At 46.3% G+C, this 27,488-nt stretch overlaps 1 protein-coding gene across 1 annotated transcript; it reads left to right on the top strand.

The window, feature by feature from the left end:
* The first annotated feature begins 358 nt into the window (after window positions 1–358).
* On the top strand, window positions 359–27,248 carry STARD5 (StAR related lipid transfer domain containing 5). Its single transcript, XM_040342551.1, has 6 exons — window positions 359–550; window positions 6,375–6,424; window positions 11,135–11,267; window positions 18,484–18,601; window positions 23,325–23,418; window positions 26,985–27,248. Exons 1-6 carry the CDS (start codon window positions 461–463, stop codon window positions 27,130–27,132), a joined length of 633 nt encoding a protein of 210 aa, XP_040198485.1. The 5' UTR covers window positions 359–460; the 3' UTR covers window positions 27,133–27,248.
* Window positions 27,249–27,488: the final 240 nt, after the last annotated feature.

Below are 27,488 nucleotides of genomic sequence, written 5' to 3'. Positions count from 1 at the left end.
TATATATATATATATATATATATACTGTGTGTGTATTTATATATACTGTATGTGTGTATATATAATCTAGAGAGAGAGATTTGGATTGGTAATGTATTTTCTATGTTTTACACACTATATTGTATTATGTCTGTGATATTTGTGTAGTAATGTTCCTTCTTATATCATGGTGTTGTATGGTGTGTGGGCTCTCCAGTAATTATCGCTATAAACAATTACAAATCTTTGAGTGCATTCAGGGAATTCCGATGATGACAGGTGATGGTGTGATGACGGAACAGTCACTGGGCAGGTTGTCCTTGTCATAGGGAGTGACGTGTAGTCCCAGCAGAGGGGAGGGAGGATGATGGGGTGAGGGGAGGGACAGACACAAAGCTCCTCCCACCTACACAGGAATACTTGTCACCTTCAGCTGCAATTCTCTCTCCCTATCATCAGCACTGATAATAATACCGCAATCATGGATTATACGGAGATCGCCCGATCGGCAGCCGATAATCTTCTGTCCTACAGGAAGGATCCGAGCGGCTGGAAGCAATGCAAGAAATCTGTAAGTGTGTGTGTGTGAGACAATGGAGGGGATGATTTCTGATGGAGGAGGATGGGGATCTGTGTGTACAGAGCAGTGATGAGTGTGGATCGTGTCATTCATTCATTCCCCCCCCCCCCCTGTCATTATTCATTACCCCCCCCCTGTCATTATTCATTACCCCCCCCCTCCTGTCATTATTCATTACCCCCCCCCTGTCATTATTCATTACCCCCCCCCCTCCTCCTGTCATTATTCATTACCCCCCCCCTGTCATTATTCATTACCCCCCCCCCCCCTCCTCCTGTCATTATTCATTACCCCCCCCCTGTCATTATTCCCCCCCTCCCCCTCCTCCTGTCATTATTCCCCCCCCCTCCTCCTGTCATTATTCATTATACCCCACCCCCCTCCCTCCTCCTGTCATTAGATGATCACCGCATCTGTAACAATGTATCCGATCCTCCATCTCAGCTCACACTTCTCATTACGTTGTATCTTCCATCACTTCCTCCATTCATACTTCTATAGGGGAGATCTTTAACCCTTTCAATGCCACAACCATTTTATGCTTCACAGTTAAAAATGCATCAGCCCCCTGAACCCCCCCCCCCTCAGCAATGAAAAGTCAGCAGCTACAATTACTGTAGCTGCTGACATTTGATATTAGGACTGTGCTCCATACAGGGCGCAGGAGCGCCGCCCCCCTTATCCATGCGCTCGATGCGTGGAGTTAAATGGGTTTATCTTTTCATGTTTTTGAGGCACGTGATTACCCACTTGTGTGACAATAGCAAATTATTAATTCGCTTTTGTCTTCCTGATTCTCCTCCCGGCCAATCAGGAAGCGGCTCTTAGGACTCCTGGCCATTCAGGTCTCAGGACCCAGTGTCACAGCAAGCTGCAGTGGGTGGAGGGGCAGCTTCTAGGAGCCCTACCCCAGATTACCAGCACCACCTCCTAAGGCAAGGACATGAATGGCGTCCGACCCGTCTATGAGGGGGCCAAGGGCAGCTTCCAGGAGTTCTACCCCAGATTACCAGCACCCCCTCCTAAGGCAAGGACATAAATGGCGTCCGACCCGTCTATGAGGGGGCCAAGGGCAGCTTCCAGGAGTTCTACCCCAGATTACCAGCACCCCCTCCTAAGGCAAGGACATGAATGGCGTCCGACCCGTCTATGAGGGGGCGAGGGGCAGCTTCCAGGAGCCCTACCCCAGATTACCAGCACCCCCTCCTAAGGCAAGGACATGGATGGTGTCCGACCCGTCTATGAGGGGGCCAGGGGCAGCTTCCAGGAGCCCTACCCCAGATTACCAGCACCCCCTCCTAAGGCAAGGACATGGATGGTGTCCGACCCGTCTATGAGGGGGCCAGGGGCAGCTTTCAGGAGCCCTACCCCAGATTACCAGCACCCCCTCCTAAGGCAAGGACATGGATGGTGTCCGACCCGTCTATGAGGGGGCCAGGGGCAGCTTTCAGGAGCCCTACCCCAGATTACCAGCACCCCCTCCTAAGGCAATGACATGAATGGCGTCCGACCCGTCTGCGAGGGGGCCAGGGGCAGCTTTCAGGAGCCCTACCCCAGATTACCAGCACCCCCTCCTAAGGTAAGGACATGAATGGCGTCTGACCCGTCTATGAGGGGGCCAAGGGCAGCTTCCAGGAGCCCTACCCCAGATTACCAGAACCACCTCCTAAGGCAAGGACATGAATGGCGTCTGACCCGTCTATGAGGGGGCCAAGGGCAGCTTTTAGGAACCCTACCCCAGATTACCAGCACCCCCTCCTAAGGCAAGGACATGAATGGCGTCCGACCCGTCTATGAGGGGGCCAGGGGCAGCTTCCAGTAGCCCGCACCACTTCTTATTCCGTCTCCCATGGCAAAGGAGGGGGAGGTGGCGGTTGGTCTGAGTGAGAGGGGGGGGCAAGTTTGCGCCCCCACCCCCCAAGTATTGAGCACCAGCTGCTGATGTTAGGATACTTACCTGTCCAGGGATCCCACAATGTCGGCACCCCAGCTGATTTCTTTATTCAGCTCTCGGGTGATGCCGCCACCATTTCTTGTAAGGGAAACAGACAGTGAAGGCGATCGGGTCCTGTCCCTGGGCTGACATGGAGACGAGTAAGGGAAAGATGGCCCCCATTCCTTGTAATAGGAATAAAAGTGACCCTTTTTTTTTTTAAAACAGTGTAAAAAGAAAAAAAAAATTTAACACGCCCTGCCTTGCGGAGCTTGCCTGCAGATGCAAACGCGTACGTGAGCAGCGCCCGCATATGAAAACGGTGTTCAAACCACACAAGTGAGGTATCGCCGCGATCGTTAGAGTAAGAGCAATAATTCTAGCCCTAGACCTCCTCTGTAACTCAAAACAGGCAACCTGTAGAATTTATTAAACATCGCCTATGGAGATTTTTAAGGGTAAAAGTTTGTCACCATTCCACGAGCGGACGCAACTTTGAAGCGTGACATGTTGGGTATCAATTTACTCACCGCAACATTGTTTTTCACAATATAAAAAAAAATTGGTCAAACTTTACTGATGTCTTATTTTTTAATTCAAAAATGTTAATTATTTCCAAAAAAGTGCTACACCCACGCCATGTGAATGGCAGTTGTGCCAATTGAACAGAGCGGCAGCCATTCAGCACATGACCCAGAAAAATGCACTGATCACTCTAGTAGCACTAAATACTACAGTGATTGTCATCTTTCCCAGCAGACCTTCAGGTATGATATATGCATTCTTTGTGCCAAGCTGGACAAATGCATGTATGCTGCAATTAAGATAATGGTCCGGATTCAGAAAGAGATACAACGGCGTATCTCCTGATACGCCGTCGTATCTCCGAGTTCCGACGGTCGTATCTATGCGCCAGATTCATAGAATCAGTTACGCATAGATATCCCTAAGATCCGACAGGTGTAAGTGTCTTACACCGTTGGATCTTAGGCTGCAATTCCAGGCCGGCCGCTAGGTGGCGCTAACGTATTAAGAGGAGTTACGCCGATTCAGAAACGAACGACCGCCCGGCGCTTTTTTTTTTACGTCGTTTGCGTTCGGCTTTTTCCGGCGTATAGTTACCCCTGGGTCTATGAGGCGCAGCCAATGTTAAGTATGGCCGTCATTCCCGCGCCGAGTTTTGAAATGTTTACGTCGTTTGCGTAAGTCGTTCGCGAATACTAATGGACGTAATTTACGTTCACGACGAAAGCAATGACGTCCTTGCGACGTCATTTAGAGCAATGCACACTGGGAGATTTTACGGACGGCGCATGCGCCGTTCAAGTAAAACGTAAAAAACGCGGGGGTCAAGGGAAATTTAAATAAAACACGCCCCCTACATCTCGATTTGAATTACGCGGCCTTACGCCTCAACACATACGCTACGCCGCTCTAACTAAGGGCGCAAGTTCTTTGTGAATAAAGAACTTGCGCCCAAAGTTAGAGCGGCGTAACGTATCGGAGATACGTTACGCGGGCCGGACAGATACTGTACGCCAATGTATCTGAATCCAGCCCAATATCTGTAGTACATCTTTAAAGCTAAACTCCAGGCAGATATCAAAGATACAGATTAAAGGAGAAGTGCGGGAAGTGGAAAAAATAAACATGTTTGTAAGAGAACAGATCAAATCTGTCAGATATGTCTAAACTGCCCAATAATATTGGTGCCACATACCAAGACGGAATCGGAAAAGCAAAACTATGGAGGGGATTATAAGGGCACCAATGAAAATCAGTACATTATATCAGTAATTTTCATTGGTGCCCTCATAATCCCCTCCATAGTTTTGTTTTACCTTTGTTTGTAAGAGAATACCACAGGATTTTACCGCCCCTCAACCGTTGAACAGGCCCTTATGCCCCGTACACCCTTATGCCCCGTACACACGATCCGAAAATCGTACGAAAAATGACGCTTTCGAATCGATCGTACGGTAATCGGATCGTTCGTACAGAGCTTCCGAGAGCCGATCAGGACAGTTCATCTGATTTTATTCTATCGGACATGCACGGAATTGTTTTTCGTACGATGCCAGATCGTACGATTTTCGTATAATCAGTACAGCTGTCGTTCGAAAATGCAATACAAATGCATTACAACACATGACATCACTTCCGATTTTTTATTCTGCCGTACGAGAATTTTCGTGACTTTAGTAAACTCATCAAATTCGACGTGAGATTAGCATTAAAAAAAAAACGAACGATCATTCGTCCGATAATCGGATCGTGTGTACCGGGCATACAACACAGAGCTCCGAATAGTGACAGGCGAGTTTGCTGTTTTTTTATTCCCTGCCAAGCAAGGTAAAAAAGCAGCAAGATTGCTTAGTAAAAGCAGCACATAACGCACACATTACACATACTGTAGTTAGGCACATATTTAACCCCCTTACCAGCCTCCAGATGTTAACCCCTTCAAAGCCAGTGTCATTAGTACAGTGACCGTGTATAGTATTAGCACTGATCACTGTATTAGGCTGGGTTCACACTGGTCTGACAAACGCTCCGATACGTTACGCCGCCGTAAATTAGGGCGCAAGTTCCGTATTCAGAAAGAACTTGCGCCCTAAGTTACGGCAGTGTAACGTATGTGCTCCGGCGTAAGCCCGCCTAATTCAAATTTGGATGATGTGGGCGTGTTTTATATAAATTTAGTGTGACCCCACGTATTTGATGTTTTATTACGAACGGCGCATGCGCCGTTCGTAAAAGAATCCCAGTGCGCATGCTCGAAATTCCGCCACAAATCGCCAATGCTTTAGACGTGAACGTAAATTACGTACAGGCCTATTCGCGAACGACTTACGCGAACGACTTACAAAATTTGACGCGGGAACGAAGTCCATACTTAACATTGCGTACGCCTCATAAGAGCAGGAGCAACCTTACGCTGAAAAAGCCTAACGTAAACGACGTAAAAAAATAGCCCTGGGCGTACGTACGTTTGTGAATCGGCGTATCTACCTAATTAGCATATTCCTCGCGTAAATATACAGAAGCGCCACCTAGCGGCCAGCGTAAATATGCAGCCTAAGATACGACGGTGTAAGACACTTACGCCAGTCGGATCTTAGGGAAATCTATGCGTAACTGATTCTATGAATCAGGTGCATAGATACGACCCCGCAACTCAGAGATACGGAGATACGCCGTCGTATCTCCTACCTGAATCCGGCCCCTGGTCACCTTACCCTATTTGTACTGGTGACCGGTATCAATGTAAGTGAAAGTCACAACATCAGGGTTGTCACCAGAACAGTAATAGAGAGGAAATCTTCTAATGAGGACAACAGTTCTGGTGCCCACCATGGATTCCCCCACTTGGGAGGGATTATCTCTCACTTCCTGTTTTGGCTATGGGACAGGAAGTGAAGGTAAATCTCCCTAATAGGACACAGAGTGCAACAAAAACTGACAGAGATTATAACCCTCCTTTACACCATCCAAAATGTAAAGAAGAGCTTTGCCTTTAGTTCTACTTTAAATGCGGAGGAGCGGGTAATAATGTCAATGCCGATCTCAGCTCTTGTTTATCCATCTCAGTACACCTTCCCTGCCCCCGGTCATCAGGAACAAAGCTGATCACACAATTTCCAATGTACAGAACGTTGGATTTATTTTTGTGGTCAATGTTCTAAAAATCCACTACTTTACCAATAAAAGGTCCTAAGACTTCCACATCTCTCACCTCGTCTTAAACATCTTCAGGATTTCAAGATGAAAATATTATATAAAATATTATAATCACTTATAATCAATTCAGAAACCTGAAATACTCGTTCTAACTGAGATGAATGTGCTGACAGATTATTCCCTTCATCCATGTCTGTGCAGGGTAAAGTAGCTGTGTACTGGAGACCTTCATCCGAGTTCACCGGCAGCTTGTAAGTAATAAAGACAAAATCTTTTACAGTATTTAATTATTAATGCATTTTTATGAAGATCGGGGAGTTAATCAGTAATCTGTTTTAAAATAGTTTAGGCTGCAGTGACCTCCCATTGTCATCCATTATGTACAGCTTACTGGGCTTTCATGGTAAAGCACAACTCCAACCCAACCCAACTTTCTTTTCTTTGCTTTGTACAGAGCAGGGAAGGTTTAGAGATTTCAAGATAAGAATCATTTTGAAGAAATACTCCAAACATTTGAGACCACAATACACACCACTTATATATAACCAATGCTGCAAGTGTTAAACAATAGATTTGATTTTGATAACTTCATTTTAATTACTTGTCATTATTCACTGCTCCTCTCCCCTTCCATGCCCTTTTCTCCCCTTCTCTTTCCCCCCTTCCATTCTATTTTATCCCCTTCCCTTCTCTTCTCCTCCCTTTACCTTTCCTTTTCTTCCCTTTCCTCCCTTTCTCTTTTCTACTCTTCCCTTTTCTAACCTTCCCTATTTCACCATTTCTCGTTTCTCCCTTTCCCTTCATTTTTCTTACCTTCCCTTTTCTCCCCTTTCCTTCCCTTCCCTTTTCTCCCCTTACTTCACTTTCAATGTCTTCCCTTTTCTCCACTCCCCTTCCATTCCCTTTCCCCACTTCCATTTTCCCCCCTCCCTTCCCTTTTCTCCTCTTGCCTTCTCTTTCTCCCCTTCTTTTCCCTTTTCCCCCTTTCCTTCCCTTTTCTACCCTTCCTTTCCTTTTCTCCCTTTTCCTTTTCTCACTTCCCCTTCATTTTTCTTTCCGTCCCTTTTCTCCCCTTTCCTTCCCTTGTCTCCCCTTACTTCCCTTTCCTTTCAATTTCTTCCCTTTTCTCCCCTCCCCTTAATTTCCTTTCCCTTTCCCTTTCCCTACCTTCCATTTTCTCCTTTTCCCATTTTCCCCTTTTCCCTTCCCCTTTCCTTCCCTTTTTTACCCTTCCTTCCATTTTCTCCCCTTCCCTTTTCTCCCCTTCTTTTCCCCTTTTCCCCTTCCCTTTCCTTCCCCTTTCTACCCTTCCTTCCCTTTTCACCCTTTCCCTTTTCTCCCTTCCCCTTCATTTTTCTTACCTTCCATTTTCTCCCCCTTTCTTCCCATGTCTCCCCTTACTTCCCTTTCCTGTCAATCTCTTCCCTTTTCTCCCCTCCCCTTCCTTTCCCTTTTCCTCCCTTCCATTTTCTCCCCTGCCCTCCAATTTTCTCCCCCTCCCTTCTCCTTTCTCCTATTTCCTTCCCTTTTCCCTTTTCTCCCCTTTTTCCCTTTTTCCGCTTCCCCTTTCCTTCCCTACCCTTCCCATTTCTCCTCTTCTTTTCCCCCTTTCCTCCCCTACCCTTCCCCTTTCTCCTCTTCTTTTCCCTTTTTCCCCTTCCCCTTTCTTCCCATCACTTATTTACCATTCCCCTTTCCTTCCCTTTTCTCCCCTTCATTTCCATTTTTTCCCCTCCCCTTCTCTTCCCTTTTCTCCCCTTCCCTTTTCTCCCCCCGTCACTTATTTATTCTTCCCCTTTCTCCCCTTTCTTTCCCTTTTCTCCCATTAATTTCCCTTTTCTCCCCTTCCCGTTTCTACTCTTCTCTTCTCTTCCCCTTTCTCCCCTCCCCAATTTATAATTTTTAATTCCAATTTTATTTGCACAAGATTTGCAAAAATGTTGAAGCCGCACTGCCTTGTCAAGGCCCTTTGGTTTAATGCAGTCCTAACTCTAATCTTTGAGAGCCTCCATGTTGGAGAATATAGAGCAATGAATACATTAAGAGCGATATGTCTGCAGGCAGCATATTCCTCCTTATGGGCCAGATCCATTCCGGATGTGTTTCTGCATGCATGTTTTTTAACATTAGATTGAGGCTATTTAAGGGGAGCAGAAACGGGTATTTTTTTTAAAATCAATGCAGTACTTACCGTTTTCGAGATAGATGTTCTCCCGCTGCTTCCGGGTATGGGCTGCGGGACTGGGCGTTCCTATTTGATTGACAGCCTTCCGACCGTCGCATACAGCGCGTCACTAGTTTCCGAAAGTAGCCAAATGTCGGTGCGCAGGCGCTGTATAGAGCCGCACCGACGTTCGGCTTCTTTCGGCAACTGGTGACGCGCTGTATGCTGTCAATCAAATAGGAACGCCCAGTCCCGAAGATCATACCCGGAAGCGGCAGGAGAACATCTATCTCGAAAACGGTAAGTACGGCATTGATTTTAAAAAAAAATACCCGTTTCTGCTCCCCTTAATTAGCCTCAATCTAATGTTAAAACATTTTTTTCGGGTGAACTCCCGCTTTAATGCATCCTATGCATTAAGGTAAAAAAAAACATCTGACAGCAAAGCCCCCCCCCCCCCCCGACCCCGTTTTACTTACCTCACACTTCGAAAGTCACGGGCGCGTCCTCGTCATCCTGTTCGGTTCCCAGCCTGGCCGTTGATTGGCTAGGTTGGACAGATTGATTGCAGCGCAGCCATTGGCTGGCGCTGCTGTCAATCACAGCGGATGACGCGGCGCGACAGGGGGCGGGGCCGAGTGATACAGTCGGCGGCTATGGCCGCCGCTGTATCATGGGAGCGCGCTCGCAAAAGCTGTCTGCCATGCGAGGGAGCTTGCATGTGGGTGGAAAGCTTTTGCGAGGAGGAGCCCGAGACAGCCGCCGAGGGACCCGAGAAGACCGGGTTCGGGGACACTCTGTGCAAAACGAGCTGCACAGTGGAGGTAAGTATAACATGTTTGTTATTTTACCCCCCAAAAAATCTTGCCTTTAGTGTTCCTTTAAGGCGATTTTGCAGCTGCGATCTTGCCGCGAATTTGCCGCGATTCGCGGCCGCAATTTCAGGGAATGCCAGTCTATAGAGCTGAATTCGCATCGCGCACACGGATCAAACTCGCACAGGACCGTTTTTTTCCTGCAGCTTGGATTCGCACTGCACTGATGTGAACGGCACTGATGGAAAATTCGCAAAAGAATTCGCAGCAGATCATCTTCGTTTTAGCTGCGAATTTGGACACCTGGGAGAGGGGAGGGGGAGGGGGAAGGGGGAAGTGTATTGAGGAGAATGAGAGAAATCCTGATGAGAAATTAATACATGTGCGAATCAGATGCGTGCCCATAGAAGATAATGGGCCTGAATTCGCACCTGAGCCACACCGTAATGCCTAGAAAACGCACACGTCTTTTGGGCAATGCGCAGTGAGCAGGTTCTTTGTGAATCCAGCCCCAGCCTCACTAAGTTACGGCGGCGTAGCGTATCTGAGATACGCTACGCCCGCACAAACTTACGGCGGGCTATCTGAATCTAGCCCTATAGCTTTTGCGCAAACCACTCTATATAGATTTATTGGGATTTTTTTTAATACCAAAAATGTGTATTTATTGGCCTAAATTTATGAAGAATTTTATTTCTTTTTTTAAATGTTATTGGATGTGTACGATTATCTTTTATCGAGTTGTTATTGTTCCACTTTAGGGTAAATATCCCCCCTGGTGAACTATATTACAGGGAATCTTGCAAACTTTTCAGATTCTCACTTGCTTCTGCTCTGTAGATATTGTGAAAATGTGTTCCCATGCAATTACTGAAATATTTTAAAATGAATGCAATGATATTCTGAAAATACATTCTGGGCCAGATTCTCAAAAGAATTACGCCGGTGTATCTACAGATACACCGGCGTAATTCGAAAATCCCGCCGGCGTATCATTGTTTTGTATTCTCAAAACAAGATACGCCGGAATTAGGCTAGAATCCGACTGGTGTAAGTCACTTACACCGTCGGATCCTAAATGCAATACTACACTGGCCGCTAGGTGGCTTTTACGTCGATTTCAGCGTCGCATATGCAAATGAGCCGATACGCCGGTTCCCGAACGTTTTTGCGCCGCTTCGCCGTAGTTTCCGTAAGCGTAAGGTTGCCCCTGCTATATGAGGGGTAACCTTACGTCGGTCCGCCGTATGCCATGTTAAGTATGGCTGTCAGGGGCAGCGTCTGTTTTTTCCGTCGTTTAGGTAACTCGTCGCGAATAGGGCTGTGCGTTAATTACGTTCACGTCGAAACCAATGTATTTGCGGCGTACTACGGAGCATGCGCACTGGGCTACGTTTAAGGCCGGCGCATGCGCAGTTCGTTCGGCACGGGGGCGCGCTTAATTTAAATACAAGCCGCCCCCTTTGAATTACGCGGGGATGCGCCGGGCCATTTACACTACGCCGCCGCAAATTACGGAGCAAGTGCTTTGCGAATACGGCACTTGCTCCACTAAGTTGCGGCGGCGTAGTGTAAATAGCTTACGCTACGCCGGAATCTACGTGAATCTGGCCCCATGACTTTAATATGGTATCTATAATATGGTATCTATAATATGGTACAGTATCTATAATATGATATCTATAATATGATATCTATAATATGGTATCTATAATATGGTATCTATAATATGATATCTATAATATGATATCTATAATATGGTATCTATATGATATCTATAATATGGTATCTATAATATGATATATATAATATGGTATTTATAATAAAATATCTATAATATAATATCTATAATATAATATCTATAATCAGATTCATTTGACAGCTCTACCTATTCTTGCATACTGCTTGTTGAACGGTATATTAATTATAAAGTAATGTCATTACACTGGAAATGTTAAACAGCATTGTGTTTCTGTGTTCAGGTATAAAGGTGAGGGCATTGTGCCCGGGAAGCCAGTAGACGTTTGGCAATGTTTGAAACCAGAGCCGGGTGGATTGAGAGTCAAATGGGACAGCAATGTGGATGATTTTCAGCTTTTAGAATCAGTAACTGAGGTAGGTGTGTGACTTTTAGTAAGAATGATGGGGTCATAATACACCACATCTTATAATTAAAGATGAAATAAATTCAAAAAAGAAGAATTTTCCTATACTGCAGCTTACCGATTAGGGCTGCAACTAACGATTATTTTCATAATCGATTAATCGGCCGATTATTTTTTCGATTAATCGGATAAAATCATAAAAAAACGTAATGTGGAATTTTTTCGTTTATTTAACAGTAATAATGAAAAAACCGAGTGTTACACTCAAACGGCAGATTAAAAAACGTTTAACATTACACAACTTTGCAGCGGGACTATTCCACCGGGGAACAACAATGATGGGACACTATTCCTCCCAGGAACACCAATGCTGGGGCACTATTCCTTCCAGATACACCAAATGATGGGACACTATTCCTCCCAGAAACACCAAATGATGGGACACTATTCCTCCCAGAAACACCAAATGATGGGACACTATTCCTCCCAGATACACCAAATGATGGGACACTATTCCTCCCAGAAACACCAAATGATGGGACACTATTCCTCCCAGAAACACCAAATGATGGGACACTATTCCTCCCAGAAACACCAAATGATGGGACACTATTCCTCCCAGATACACCAAATGATGGGACACTATTCCTCCCAGATACACCAAATGATGGGACACTATTCCTCCCAGATACACCAAATGATGGGACACTATTCCTCCCAGATACACCAAATGATGGGACACTATTCCTCCCAGATACACCAAATGATGGGACACTATTCCTCCCATAAACACCAAATGATGGGACACTATTCCTCCCAGAAACACCAAATGATGGGACACTATTCCTCCCAGAAACACCAAATGATGGGACACTATTCCTCCCAGAAACACCAAATGATGGGACACTATTCCTCCCAGAAACACCAAATGATGGGACACTATTCCTCCCAGAAACACCAAATGATGGGACACTATTCCTCCCAGGAACACCAATGATGGGGCACTATTCCTCCCAGAAACACCAAATGATGGGACACTATTCCTCCCAGAAACACCAAATGATGGGACACTATTCCTCCCAGATACACCAAATGATGGGACACTATTCCTCCCAGGAACACCAATGATAGGGCACTATTCCTCCCAGATACACCAAATGATGGGACACTATTCCTCCCAGGAACACCAAATGATAGAGCACTATTCCTCCCAGATACACCAAATGATGGGACACTATTCCTCCCAGATATACCAAATGATGGGACACTATTCCTCCCAGGAACACCAATGATGGGACACTATTCCTCCCAGAAGCACCAATGATGGGGCACTATTCCTCCCAGAAACACCAAATGCTGGGGCACTATTCCTCCCAGAAGCACCAATGATGGGACACTATTCCTCCCAGAAACACCAATGCTGGGGCACTATTCCTCCCAGAAACACCAATGCTGGGGCACTATTCCTCCCAGAAACACCAAATGCTGGGGCACTATTCCTTCCAGAAACACCAAATGATGGGACACTATTCCTCCCGGATACACCAATGCTGGGGCACTATTCCTCCCAGAAACACCAAATGATGGGACACTATTCCTCCCAGAAACACCAAATGATAGAGCACTATTCCTCCCAGAAACACCAAATGATGGGACACTATTCCTCCCAGAAACACCAAATGATGGGACACTATTCCTCCCAGATACACCAAATGATGGGACACTATTCCTCCCAGAAACACCAATGCTGGGGCAATATTCCTCCCAGGAACACCAATGATGGGGCACTATTCTTCCCAGAAACACCAATGCTGGGGCAATATTCCTCCCAGGAACACCAATGCTGGGGCACTATTCCTCCCAGGAACACCAATGATGGGGCATTATTCCTCCCGGAATACCAATAATGGGGCACTATTCCCCTCCCCTCCCAGGAACACCAATGGGGCACTATTCCCTCCCCCTCCCAGGAACACCAATGGGGCACTATTCCCCCCCCCCCAAGAAAACCAATGATGGGGCATTATTCCTCCCAGAATACCAATAATGGGGCACTATTCCCCTCCCAGGAACACCAATGGGGCACTATTCCCTCCCCCTCCCAGGAACACCAATGGGGCACTATTCCCCCCCCAAGAAAACCAATGATGGGGCACTACTATTCCACCCACCCCCCAGAACACCAATGATGGGAGTTGGGAGGATGGGGAATTGTTATAGGAATGCATGTACTCATTGTACTGTTACTGTGTGAGTGTATGCAACTAAACTAGACAGGTAGGTTTTTCTACCTTTCACAGACAGTGCAGCTCGGCTCTCCTCACCGCTGCTTCTAGCCTCTGTTCCCTCGGGGCAGCAGCGGGCGGGGCTGAGATCAGTGGGAAGCTGACGTCAGAGGAGAGGCGTGGACATGCGGCGCGGACGTGCCTCGTAATACGGCGGCGCCTTGTACACATACGAGGCACGTCTGCGCTGCATGTCCTGTGTAATACGGCGGCGCCTGTTATCACGGGACAGGAGGCTTTTTTGAATGGGCGGACGGACCAACTAATCGATAATGAAAATCGTTGACAAGGATTTTCATTATTGAATATTATCGATGATATTGATTAATCGTTTCAGCTCTATTACCGATTATTAGATAGCAGCAGCTGCATTCGTTTTCTTTTTGTTAGGTGTTTTTCCCTTTTCCTTTATTTTCACCTGGTGATTTGGCCAGTAAGCCTTTTATTTTTCAACTTTCTTTATCGGCTCAAGCTGTCCACCAAGAGGGGCATTTGGAGGGTTGCAACAAACCATTTACCACTGACAGGGGGGCTTACAATGATCAGCTTTATGTATCTGGGTTTTTTATTAAAAATAAAGAAAATAGAACATGAAGTATACAAAGTACAAAACACCACACCATACAAGATGATATAGTTTTAGTTGGCCGGGGTGACATACAATATATAAAAAAAAACACTTTATCACTCATTAGCTATGTAGTACTCCTCAGCCTAGGACTACAGGAACAGACCCCCGGGATCAGTCAGACCTCAGGGATCTTAGGCCTGAGCGGAATATGTGATTCTTAACCACTTGCTTACTGGCCACTTAAACCCCCCTCCTGCCCAAACCAATTTTCAGCTTTCAGCGCTGATGCACTGTGAATGACAATTGCGCGGTCATACAACATTGTACCCAAATGAAAATGTTATATTTTTTCCCCACAAATAGAGCTTTCTTTTGGTGGTATTTGATCACCTCTGCGGTTTTTATTGTTTGTTAAAAATTTTAAAAGGCAGAATTTTTTATTTTATTTTTTTATATTTTTTATATTTTGTGATAACATTTTGCAAACAGGTCATTTTTTTCCTTCATTGATGTACGGTGAGGCTGCACTGATGGGCACCGATAGCCTGCACTGATGGGCACCGATGGGCTGCACTGATGGGCACCGATAGCCTGCACTGATGGGCACCAATGGGCTGCACTGATGGGCACCGATAAGGCGGCAAGGGTGGGCACTGATAGGTGGCACTGGTGGGCACTGAGATGTAACACTGAGAGGTGGCACTGTTGGGTGGCACTGAAGGGCATTGATAGGTGACACTGAGAAGTGGCACTAATAGGTGGCACTGATAGCTGGCAGTGATGGGCACTGATAGCTGGCAGTGATAGCTGGCAGTGATGTGCACTGATAGGTGGCAGTGATAGCTGGCAGTGATGGGCACTGATAGGTGGCAGTGATAGGAACTGATGGGTAGCAGTGATGGGCACTGATGGGTGGAAATGATGGGCACAGATCAGCACTGGTAGGTTACACTGATAGGCAGTCCTGCTAGGTGGCACTGATTGGCACCACTGGTGGGCATTGATAGGTGGCACTCATGGGCATTGATAGGTGGCACTCGTGGGCACTGAGAACTGGAACTAATAGGTGGCACTGATAGCTGGCAGTGATGGGCACTGATAGGTGGCAGTGATAGGAACTGATGGGTAGCAGTAATGGGCACAGATCAGCACTGGTAGGTTACACTGATAGGCAGTCCTGCTAGGTGGCACTGATTCGCACCACTGGTGGGCATTGATAGGTGGCACTCATGGGCATTGATAGGTGGCACTCGTGGGCATTGCTAGGTGGCACTTGTGAGCACTGGCAGATGGTACTGGAAGGCAGTAATTGTGGGCACAGATGAGGCAGATGTGCCTCCTTCCTCTTTGGGACCAACGTCACAGCGCGCGGGGAGCTAGAAAAGGGGAGGACGTCTATTGACAGCCTCACGGAAATTCAGGTCCGCACTGTGGTCGTCATTCGGCTATAGAGCAGACGCCAAGTGGTTAATATGCTCCTTTATCTCAGTCTAATTTATAGTATAGAAATTATAATGTGACCCAGTCATTGCTTTTAGATAGATCTAGTCATTTTCAACCTTGAAATAACTTTCCAATCTTAGGGAACCCCGCTAATAATTACTATTAGCCAGATTCAGAGAGAGTTACGCCGGCGTATCAGTAGATACGCCGTCGTAACTCTGAATCTGCGCCGTCGTAAATGTAAGCGTATGCTTAAACTGAGATACGCTTAAATGTTGCTAAGATACGACCGGCGTAAGTCTCCTACGCCGTCGTATCTTAACGGCATATTTACACTGGCCGCTAGGGGCGTGAATATGTAAATCAGCGAGATACGCCTATTCACGAACGTACGCCCGGCCGTCGCAGTAAAGATTCAGGCCTAAAGATAATCCACCAAAAAAATGGCACAGCCAATGTTAAGTATGGACGTCGGACCCGCGTCGAATTTTAAAATGTTTACGTCGTTTGCGTAAGTCGTCCGTGAATGGGGCCAATAAGTCTTTGCACCGTAATTTGGAGCATGCGCACTGGGATATGTCCACGGAAGGCGCATGCGCCGTTCATAAAAAACGTCAATCACGTCGGGTCACGATTCATTAGCATAAAACACGCCCACCTCTTCACAATTTGAATTAGGCGCGCTTAGGCCGGCACATTTACGCTACGCCGCCGCAACTTAGGACGCAAGTGCTTTGTGAATACAGCACTTGCCTCTCTAACTTACGGCGGCAGAGCGTATATGCGATACGCTACGCCTGCCTAACGTTAGGCTCATCTACCTGAATCCAGCTATATATCTACAACTCTAATGTCACATTAGGGTGATGGTCACTGGGAAGAATGATCCTTACCCTTGTGGCCACTGGGAATAATTACCCCCTTACAGATGGCTTAAAGGATCAATGGTGTCCGTGGGAACTTTTCTTAGTGGCAGTAATTGCTCAAGGAACCCCTACAAACCTCTGGAGGAACCCTAGAACTCCATTGAAGACGGGTTCTAGAGAAGTATTTTTTTTTTGCCCTATACAAAATAAATATTGACATTATAGGGTTGATTTACTAAAACGGAAAAGTATAAATTCTGGTGCAGCTGTGCATGGTAGCCAATCAGCTTCCATTTTTTTTTTTTTTTGTCAAAGCTTAATTGAACAAGCTGAAATTAGAAGCTGATTGGCTACCATGCACAGATGCACCAGATTTTGCACTTTTCAGTTTTAGTAAATGGATCCCATTAGGTCTGAAATGTCCCATAATAATCAGTCTGCTTTTGGGCATCTTGAGCTGAAGAGATAAAGGGCAAATCTCCCCATATACAGTATGTTAGGTAGATTCAGGTACGAAGGCTTAAACTTGCGGTGGCGTAGCTTAGCCTGTTTAGGCTACGGCGCCGTAAGTTAGCTAGGCAAGTACATGATTCTCAATGTACTTGCCTGCTAATATACGGCGGCGTAGCCTAAAGCGGGCAAGCGTAAGGGCGCCGAATTCAAATGTGTTGGAGGGAGGCGTGTTTGATGGCAATGAGGCTTGACCTTACGTTTTTTAAGTTTTTTTTTAATGCACATTCGCTGGGCGCCTACATTTCCCAGTGTGCATTGCGGATAAGTACATCGCACGGGCCTATTGATTTCGACGTGGACGTAAACAACGTAAATCCCAATTCGCGGACGACTTACGCAAACGACGTAAAAAATGTGAATCTCGCGGCGGGAACGGCGGCCATACTTTAACATTGTTATTCCACCTAATAGGTGGAATAACTTTAGGCCTGCTAATGCCTTACGGAAGCGGCATAAAAGTACTGCGTCGGCCGGGCGTACGTTCGTGAATCGGCGTATCAACTCATTTACATATTCTACGCCGACCGCAATGGAAGCGCCACCTAGCGGCCATCCGAAAAATTGCAACCTAAGATAGGACAGCGCAAGCCGTCTTATCTTAGATATGTTTAAGCGTATCTCTGTTTAAACATAAGTCAGCGTAGATTCTGAGTTAGGTCGACTTATCTACTGATAAGCCGGCCTAACTCTACCTGAATCTACCTATTAGTGTGTGTATAAACTGTATATTGTTTAGTAAGAGACTTGGGCACCAGCAATCTATCATTTGATTTTCTCACCTTGACTAATGTTGCCACTTTGTAAGCATGTTGTGCTATACTGCTGCCCAATTAACCCAGTTTATCACATATAATGCTGTGATTTGATGCTCTTAAAGTGGAGTTCCACCCATAAATATAACATTACATCAGTAGTTTTAAAAAAATGTCATTAGTCCTTTACGATTTTTTTTTTTTTTTTTAGATGCCTTCAAAGTGTTGTTGCTAGGCAGAATAGTTAATCTTCCCACTTCCTGCACCTAGGTGCTTAATGCTTCCTAATCTACACCGCACAGACTCCTGGGAATGTAGTGGGTATAACTTTCCAGGAGTCTGTGCATTCCCCAGTCTCAAAGAATCATGTGACTTGGACAGCACAGGTGCTGAAACCTGATCTGACATTGCTTGTGCAGCACTGAGCATGTGCGAGATCTGCAAGGCTGAAATCCAGGAAGTCATACAGTCTGGCTTCATGATGCCCACACTTAAGATGGCCCCAGTCAATTTCTATTTTATAAAGTGTCTAAATGCTGTAACAACCTAACAAAACGGACCTTAGTTTACAGACTAACTTTACTAGAATACATTAAGCTTGTGTATTACAGGGGTATTTATATTTAAAAAGTGAAATTGTGGCCGGAACTCCGCTTTAATCATTTATAAATGCACACATGAAGTGCCAATTTATTTTTTATTTATATTCTTCTGGTCCTTTGTTCTTGTCAATCATTAAAAAACAGTGTACATTTTTGTCTCTCTTTCAATCTTATAGTTATTGTTTCTTTTACAGGATATCTCTGTGTGCCGGACAGTAACACCATCTGCGGCTATGGGCATTATCGCACCTAGAGACTTTATAGATGTAGTACTGATCAAGAGTTATGAAGATGGTTCTATAGCATCTAATGGTGAGCACCCATGGATAAATAACTGCTAGGCAACAACTGGGACTTCACTGTCCAGTTATAACAATGTATTATTATACAGGTTTTATATAGCGCCAACAGTTTATTCAGTGCTTTACAATGTAGAGGGGGGACAGTACAATTATGATACAGTTCAATATGGAAGGCATAGAAGGGCCCTGGTGTCTACAATCTACAGGGAGGGGGAGGTGCTACAAAAGGTAATAGCTGCGGGCAGGGCTTTTTTTCAGCGGGAACGCGGGGGAACGCAGTTCCGGCACCTCCAGAACTAGGGGTCTATTGTTGTTGAGGAGGTCTATTGTTGCTGAGGATGGGTCTTATACTGCTGGGGTCAGTTGTTGAGAGAGATCTACTGTTGAGGGAGGGGGACTATTTTTTGCTGGCTGCCATAAAGTCTATTGATTCTGGCTGTGAGAGATGTGTTGTTGATGCCAGGAGTCTATTGTTGCTTGGGGGGGATTTTGTTGTGGGTGGTTTATTGTTGCCGGGGGGATCTATTGTTGCTGGGGGGGAAGGCTCTATTGTTACTGGCTGTAAGGGATCTATTTTAGTGCTTTTCTTGTAATCATTATCAAATTCCATACAAATTACAGTACTGGGAGGTGGGTAAGGGGTGAAACCAAGGAATGTTGCTCGTAGGTGGGCAGGGGCAGAGAAAAGAGGTGACTCAGAAAGGGGAAGTTCCTGCACCTATTCTCTAAGAAAAAAAGCCCTGGCTGCGGGGATGATCTGATGATGGAGGTGACTCAAGTACAGTTCTTAGGTGGAGGTGGGGTAGGCTTCCCTGAGTAACTGAGTTTTCAGGGAACAGGTAGGGGCTGATCGGACATACTGGGGCAGGGAGTTCAGAGGATGGGAGAGGCTCTGGAGAAGTCCTGTAGACGAGCATGGGAGGAGGTGACAAGGGAGCTAGAGAGCAGGAGGTCCTGGGAGGAGCAGAGGGGACGATTTGGGTGATATCTGCAGATGAGTTTGGTGATGTAGATGGGGGCGATGTTGTGAATGGCCTTGTATGTTATGGTTAGCATTTTGAATTTTACACGGTGGGGTAGGGGAAGCCAGTAAAGGGATTGGCAGAGAGGAGCAGCAGTCACGGATCGGTTAGTAAGGTCTATAAGTCTAGCAGCAGCATTAATAATAGACTGAAGGGGGGATAGCCTGTGTAAGGGTAGGCCAGTGAGGAGAGAGTTGCAGTAGTCAAGGCGGCAAATAACCAAGGAGTGAATAAGTCCTTTGGTGGTGTCGTTAGTCAGGAAAGAGGCAAATTCTGGAAATGTTGTGGAGTTTAAGGCAGCAAGAGGTAGCCATTCATTGGATGTGGAGGCTATAGGATACATCAAAGTCTAAGATTACACCCATCACCTTGGCGTGTGTGGAGGGATCAATGGTTGTGCCGTTGAAATCAATGGTAAAGTCACGGGGAGGGGATCGGGGGGGGGGGGGATATTATAAGCTCCATTTTAGAAAGATTGAGTTTGAGGACGTGGTGTCATATCCAAATATCCAAGGCTTTTTTTCAGCGGGAACGCGGGGGAACGCAGTTCCGGCACCTCAATAACTGAATATATGTAATGGCAAGGGCTGCTGGAGGATCTATTGATGCTGGGGAATCTGTTGTTGCTGGAGGGAATCTATCCACTGAGGATGGGGGATCTATTGTTGCTGGGTGAGTTTTATGTTGCTGGGAGGGATTTACTGTTGAAGAAGGGGTCTTTATTGCTGGCTGCTGGAGGGTCTATTAATGCTGGTTACTGGGAAAGTTATTGTTGCTGGAGGGGACTTATTTTTGCAAGCGGGGGGGGGGTTATTGTTGCTGTGGAGGTCTGTTGTTGCCACTGGAGGTTGTATTGTTGCTGGGGTGGGTCTTATGCTGCAGGGGGTCAATCATTGCTCGAGGGAAGCATCTAGTATTGCTGGAGGCTGGAGGGTCTATTGATGCTGGCTATTGGGAGTGTATTGTCACTGGGGTGTCCATTGTTGCTAATACTTAGCACTATAAAATGATACTTGGTTCTGTATTCTCTAAAAGGGGTGGTACTGGGAGGTGGGTAGGAGGTGGAACCAAGGAACAGTGTTTGGAGGTGGGTAGGGGGCGGAGTCAAGGGATGACTCAGAAAGGAGGAGTTCCTGCACCTATTCTCTGAGAAAAAAAGCCCTGGTCATATCTATACTAATATGTCGCTCAGTATCATATACAATTGTGTTTTCCAAGAAACAGACAGCATACCTTTGCGGTTCCATGTGCTCTGTCTGGATGGTAGATGGTAGGAATTTTTGACAAATAGGACTGGATGGACTGACCCCGATCCTCGTCTTCTGGGGTCCCTCAGCGGCTGTCTTTGATCCTCCCCCGCAAGAGCTAACCCCCCTCTGGGAAGTGCTCTCCCAAGGGGGTTAGCTTGTGGGCATGCTCCTGTGTGATACAATCGGTGGCCATAGCCACCCAGTGGATCACTCGTCCTCGCCCCCTAGCGCGCCGTGTCATTGATTTGATTTACAGCAGCGGGAGCCAATGGCTGCGCTGCTATCAATCATCTAATGAAGAGCCCACAAGAGCTGGGGAAAGCAATGCGGGATTGCGCCCACAGAGTTTCAGGGCTCAGGTAAGTAAAACGGGGGGCCGGACAGTGCAAGGTGTTTTTTCACCCCTTTTAACCACTTGAGACTTAGACAAAAGACGTCCACAGTGCGGCTCTCAAGTGCCAAGTGGACGTCTTTGGACGTCATTTAAAGTGCATTACCCGCGCGCCACTGGGGGGCGCGCAGCGGGTAAACACTGTCCCGGCGCATCGCTGAAGAGCCGATGCGTGTAACTGGCGGCCGCGATGTCCGCCGGGTACACGCGATCGGCGGGAAAACACAGCAGGGACGTGGATCTGTGTGTGTAAACACAGAGCTCCACGTGCTGTCAGAGGAAAGGAGACCGATCTGTGTCCCTTGTACATAGGGACACAGCATCGGTCACCTCCCCCAGTCACCCCCCTCCCCCCACACAGTTAGAACACACCCAGGATACACATTTAACCCCTTCCTCACCCCTAGTGTTAACCTCTTCCCTGCCAGTCACATTTATACAGTAATTAGTGCATTTTTATAGCACTGATCGCTGTATAAATGTGAATGGTCCCAAAATTGTGTCAAAAGTGTCCGATATGTCCACCGCAATATCGCAGCCCCAATAAAAATCGCAGATCGCCGCCATTACTAGTAAAAAAAAAAAAAATCAAAAAAAATCATAATTCTGTTCCCCATTTTGTAGGCGCTATAACTTTTTCGCTTATTGCGTTTTTTTTTTGTTTTTTTTTACAAAAATACGTCGAAAAATACGTATCGGCCTTAACTGAGAAAAAAAATAGTTTTTTAAAAAAAAAATTGGGATATTTAGTATAGCAACAAGTAAAAAATATATATATTTTTTTAAATTGTCGCTCTTTTTTTGTTTATAGCGCAAAAAATAAAAACTGCATAGGTGATCAAATACCACCAAAATAAAGCTCTATTTGTGGGGAAAAAAGGACGTCAATTTTGTTTGGGAGCCACGTCGCACGACCGCGCAAATGTCAGTTAAAGCGACGCAGTGCCGGAAGCTGAAATTCCGCCTGGGCACGAAGGGGGTTTATGTGCCCAGTAAGCAAGTGGTTAAGCTACAGACTGGAAGTGAAGACTGAACAGCTCTAAAAGCCATTTTGGAGATGGTAGGCAATCCAGTCCAAAGCTCCGTGACCGCGGGACCCGCGGACCCGATCGCCGCTGGAGTCCCGCGATCGGACCCCGGAGCTAAAGAACAGTTCTTCACTGTGGTGCCGTCATCGATCGTGTGTTCCCTTTTATAGGGAAACACAATCAATGACGTCACACCTACAGCCACACCCCCCTACAGTTAGAAACACAAATGAGGTCACACTTAACCCCTTCAGCGTCCCCTTGTGGTTAACTCCCAAACTGCAATTGTCATTTTCACAGTAAACAATGCATTTTTAATGCATTTTTTGCTGTGAAAATGACAATGGTCCCAAAAATGTGTCAAAATTGTCTGAAGTGTCCGCCATAATGTCGCAGTCATGAAAAAAAATCGCTGATCGCCGCCATTAGTAGTAAAAAAAAAAAAAAAAATTATAAAATGCAATAAAACGATCCCCTATTTTGTAAACGCTATAAATTTGGCGCAAACCAATCGATAAACGCTTATTGCGATTTTTTTTTTACCAAAAATAGGTAGAAGAATACGTATCGGCCTAAACTGAGGACATTTTTTTTTATATGTGTTTTTGGGGGATATTTATTATAGCAAAAAGTAAAAAATATTGAATTTTTTCCAAAATTGTCGCTCTATTTTTGTTTATAGCGCAAAAAAATAAAAACCGCAGAGGTGATCAAATATCACCAAAAGAAAGCTCTATTTGTGGGAAAAAAAGGACGCCAATTTTGTCGGGGAGCCACGTCGCACGACCACACAATTGTCAGTTAAAGCGACGCAGTGCCGAATCGCAAAAGCTAGTCAGGTCCTTTAGCTGCCTAAAGGTCCGGGGCTTAAGTGGTTAAAGGGTGACTTGGCTGAAAAAAAGGTTGGGAAACACTAATGTATCTGATATTGTTGGAGGAGCAGATTTTCTTGCCTATCCCTAGTCTTGATGGTGGTGCATGGATCAACTAAAGTTTGGGAAGCGCTGATATAAACGATCCTTTGTTTTCTCTTTTCTTTTAGCAACAAATGTTGAACACCAAAGCTGTCCTCCCCAGCAGCACTTTGTTAGAGGCTTTAACCATTCTTGTGGCTGCTTCTGTGTTCCTGTACCTGGGTAAGGATGACATGTCTGCTAGCATGAGCCATTGTACACTACACCGTCTTGAATAAAAATAACATTTAGGGCCAGATCCTCGTAGCGCGGCGCATTGTTGCGGCCGGCGTAGCGTATCTCTGATACACTACGCCGCCGTAACTTACAGCGTATTTTCCTTTTCCTCAAAGAAGTTGTGCCGTAAGTTACGGCGGCGTAAGGGCGCGCAATTCAATTTGATGTGATGGGGGCGTGTTTTATGTAAATACGTTGTGACCTGACGTAAATAACGTTTTTTTTTTTACGGCGCATGCGCCGTCCGTGGGGGTATCCCAGTGCGCATGCTCGAAATTAAACCGGAACTAGCCAATGCTTACGACGGTGACGTCATTCTACGCAAATCCCTATTCGCGAACGACTTACGCAAACAACGTAAAAAAATTTAAATTAGACGCAGGAACGACGGCCATACTTAACATTGAGTACGCCTCATATAGCAGGGGTAACTATACGCCGGAAAAAGCCGAACGCAAACAACGTAAAAAAATGCGCGGGCCGAACGTACGTTCGTGGATTGCCGTATCTAGCTAATTTGCATACTCGACGCGGAGTTTGACGGAAACGCCACCTAGCGGCCGGCGGAAAAATGCACCTACGATCCGACGGCGTACTAAGATGTACGCCAGTCGGATCGAGCCCAGATGCAGTCGTATCTTGTTTCGTAGATACAAAACAAAGATACGACGCGGGAAATTTGAAATTACGCGGCGTAACAATAGATACGTTGGCGCAATTCTTCTGTGGATCTGGCCCTTCGCCTGCAACTCAGCAACCAAATAGTCCTTGTGTGCTTTGATCAAAGATTCCCAGCACATGGGCATTTAGAAGCAGTGGTGGAACTACCAGGGTCACAAAGGTCACACTTCCGACCGGGCCATGGTGTTCCGTCACTTTGGGAGGGGTCCCAGGCCTCCTCTCAACCTCCTCTTCTTGCAGATGTTGGGCTGGGCTGGGCTGGGCTGGGCTTGGACCACTGCTGACTTCCAAGAAGGGGGTGGTGGGGGGGGAGGACCAAAATACTTAAAGGAGGTCAACAGCTCTAGACCACACAGAGTCTGTGGGGCATTCAGTCAGCTTGTGGGGGTCACTTATGTAAGGGAGCGTGGAGACCCTAAGGTAAGGGGGGACTCTGATATAAGGGTCCCCTCTTATATCAGTGTCTTCCCTCCCCTCTTACATCAGTGAACCCCTTTATCTTTGTCTTCACTCTGCAGACTCTTGTGTAAAGGGGAAATCTAAAATAACGAGGTCTCTGGTAACAAGAGCTCCACTCCAATCAGAGGGCCAGATTCACAAAGGGGATACTTCGTCGTATCTCTCGGAGTATCTATGTGACTGATTCATAGAATCAGGTTACGCATAGATATCCCTAAGATCCGACAGGTGTAATTGTTTTACACTGTCGGATCTAAAGATGCAATACCGCGGCCGCCGCTGGGGGGAGTTCGCGTCGTAAACCAGCGTCGGGTATGCAAATTAGGAGTTACGGCGATTGCCGACGGATTTTCGCGTTCGCTACGTCGCTGCTAGTCTAGTTTCCCGTCGCAAAGTTAGTCGTCATTTGACCTGCCCTAACTTTACGCAGCAAACGTATTGCTGTTTAAAGTATGGCCGTCGTTCCCGCGTCGAAATTTAAAATTTAACGTCATTTGTGTAACACGTCCGGGCATACGAAAGTACGCTACGCACGTCGCCGTTCGAAAAAATGACGTCACTTCGCGCAAAGCACGGCGGGAATTACGAAACGGAGCATGCACAGTAGGTCCGGCGCGGGAGCGCGCCTAATTTAAATGGCACACGCCCATTTAAATTACCCCGCCTTACGCCGGAGGCCGCCAGCGTAGGTTTTCATTGCAAGTGCTTTGTGAATCAGGCACTTGCGGCGGTGTAACGTATCTACGATACGTTACGCCGCCGCTAGTCTACGTGAATCTGGCCCAGAGTTCCCAGCATTCCTCCTTAAATCAGGGTTGACAGAGTTCACCTTACAGTGCAAGGGAAAATATGTCAGGCTCTGAAGTAAAGAGGAACTCTGTGAACTCTGATGTTAGAGGGGGCTCTGGAGACCAGAGTCTGCAGCATTCCTCTTTACATTTTGGTTCATAGTGTTCCCCTTTACATCAGGGTCCGCAGAGTTCCCCTTTACATCAGGGTCCGCAGAGTTCCCCTTTACATCAGGGTCCGCAGAGATCCCCTTTACATCAGGGTCCACAGAGTTCCCCTTCACATCAGGGTCCGCAGAGTTCCCCTTCACATCAGGGTCCGCAGAGTTCCCCTTCACATCAGGGTCCGCAGAGTTCCCCTTCACATCAGGGTCCGCAGAGTTCCCCTTCACATCAGGGTCCGCAGAGTTCCCCTTCACATCAGAGTCCGCAGAGTTCCCCCCTGCAGACTCGGATGTACTGTAAAGGGGAACTCTGGTGTAAAAGGGGCTCTGAGAATGCTGGGAACTCTGATGTAAAGGGGGACTCTGATGTAAGGTGGAACTCTGTAAAGGGCCCAGGGATCAGAGCAAAGGGCCCTGAGCTCGGGTCAGGGAGGTCCTTATGGTTTCTTGCACCAGGGCCTTGAAGGTTCTAGTTAAGCCTCCCTGTCTAGAAGATAACTGTATACTCAGGCCTGTAACTGTCAATACCCATCTAAAATTAATATTTTAGTTTTATTTTATTTAGTATATTTGGCGTGATTTGGTTCGCCTTCAAACCAGCATCAGTTCTTCTAGGTACACTTGTAGACAGTTTTTGAAGGAACTTGGCAGGTAGGTTTTTCCAAACATCGTGGAGAACAAACTACAGATCTTCTGTGGATGTCGGCTGTATCAGATCCTTCTGTCTCTTCATGAAATCCTAGATAGACTCAATGGGGTAGATTCAGATAGATCCACGTAATCTATCTGATTTACGATCCGCCGGCGCAAGTTTTTGAGGCTAGTGCTGTATTCAGAAAGCACTTACCTCAAAACTTGCGGCGGCGTATCGTAAATCCCCCAGCGAAATTCAAATTCCGCGGCTAGGGGACGTCTACAATTTAAATCAGGCGCATCCCCGCGACGATCCAACAGCGCATGCGCCGTCCGCGATTTTTCCCAGCGTGCATTGCTCCAAATGACGTCGCTAGGACGTCATTGGTTTCGGCGTGCGCGTAACTTGCGTCCGGCCGTATTCTGAATCGACCTACGCAAACGATGCAAAAATTCAAAACTCGGCGCGGGAACGACGGCCATACTTAACATAGGATACCCCTCACATCGCAGCGGGAGATTGCAGCCTAAGAACCGACGGTGTAAGTCACTTACACCTGTCGGATCTTAGGGAGATCTATGCGTAACCTGATTCTATGAATCAGGCGCATAGATACGACGGACGGAACTCAGAGATACGACGTCGTATCTTCTTTCTGAATCCGGGCCAGTGTGTGGTATTCTACAGTAACCAGTCAGTCAGTACACGTCATACCGCACTGTGATGATTGCAATGCTCATTATTGTTTCCATGTATTCATTTTATTCTTCTATATATTTATTTCAGAGAACCAGAGAAAACACAAGTTTTAAGTTTCTTCCAGACGGATCTTAGTGGCTACCTTCCCAAATCTGTGGTGGAGTCTTTTTTTCCATACAGCATGGCTCAGTTTTACAACAATTTAGCAAAGGCTGTTAAAGCATTACATATATGACACATAGCATGTCCTATTGGAAAATAAAGCCGGGATGAGTTTAGAGATTTAAAGGGGTTGTAAAGGTTCATTTTTTATTTTCTAATGGGTTCCTTTAAGCTAGTGCATTGTTGGTTCACTTATCTTTTCCTTCCATTTCCCTTCTAAATGTTTTTTTTTCTTTGTTTTCTTTGTCTGAATTTCTCACTTCCTGTTCCTCCTCAGTAAGGTGTTCAGTAAGCTGTTCTAAATGACTTTCCACCACTCGGATGATGGTGGAAGGCTTACTGAGGAGAAACAGGAAGTGAGAAATTCAAACAAAGAAAAAAAACATTTAGAAGGGAAATTGAAGGAAACGGTAAGTGAACAAACAATGC

The sequence above is a fragment of the Rana temporaria genome, chromosome 3 (genome assembly GCF_905171775.1).
Source record: "Rana temporaria chromosome 3, aRanTem1.1, whole genome shotgun sequence".
NCBI classification, from domain to species: Eukaryota; Metazoa; Chordata; class Amphibia; order Anura; family Ranidae; genus Rana; species Rana temporaria.
This window is presented reverse-complemented; position numbering and strand designations above follow the sequence as displayed.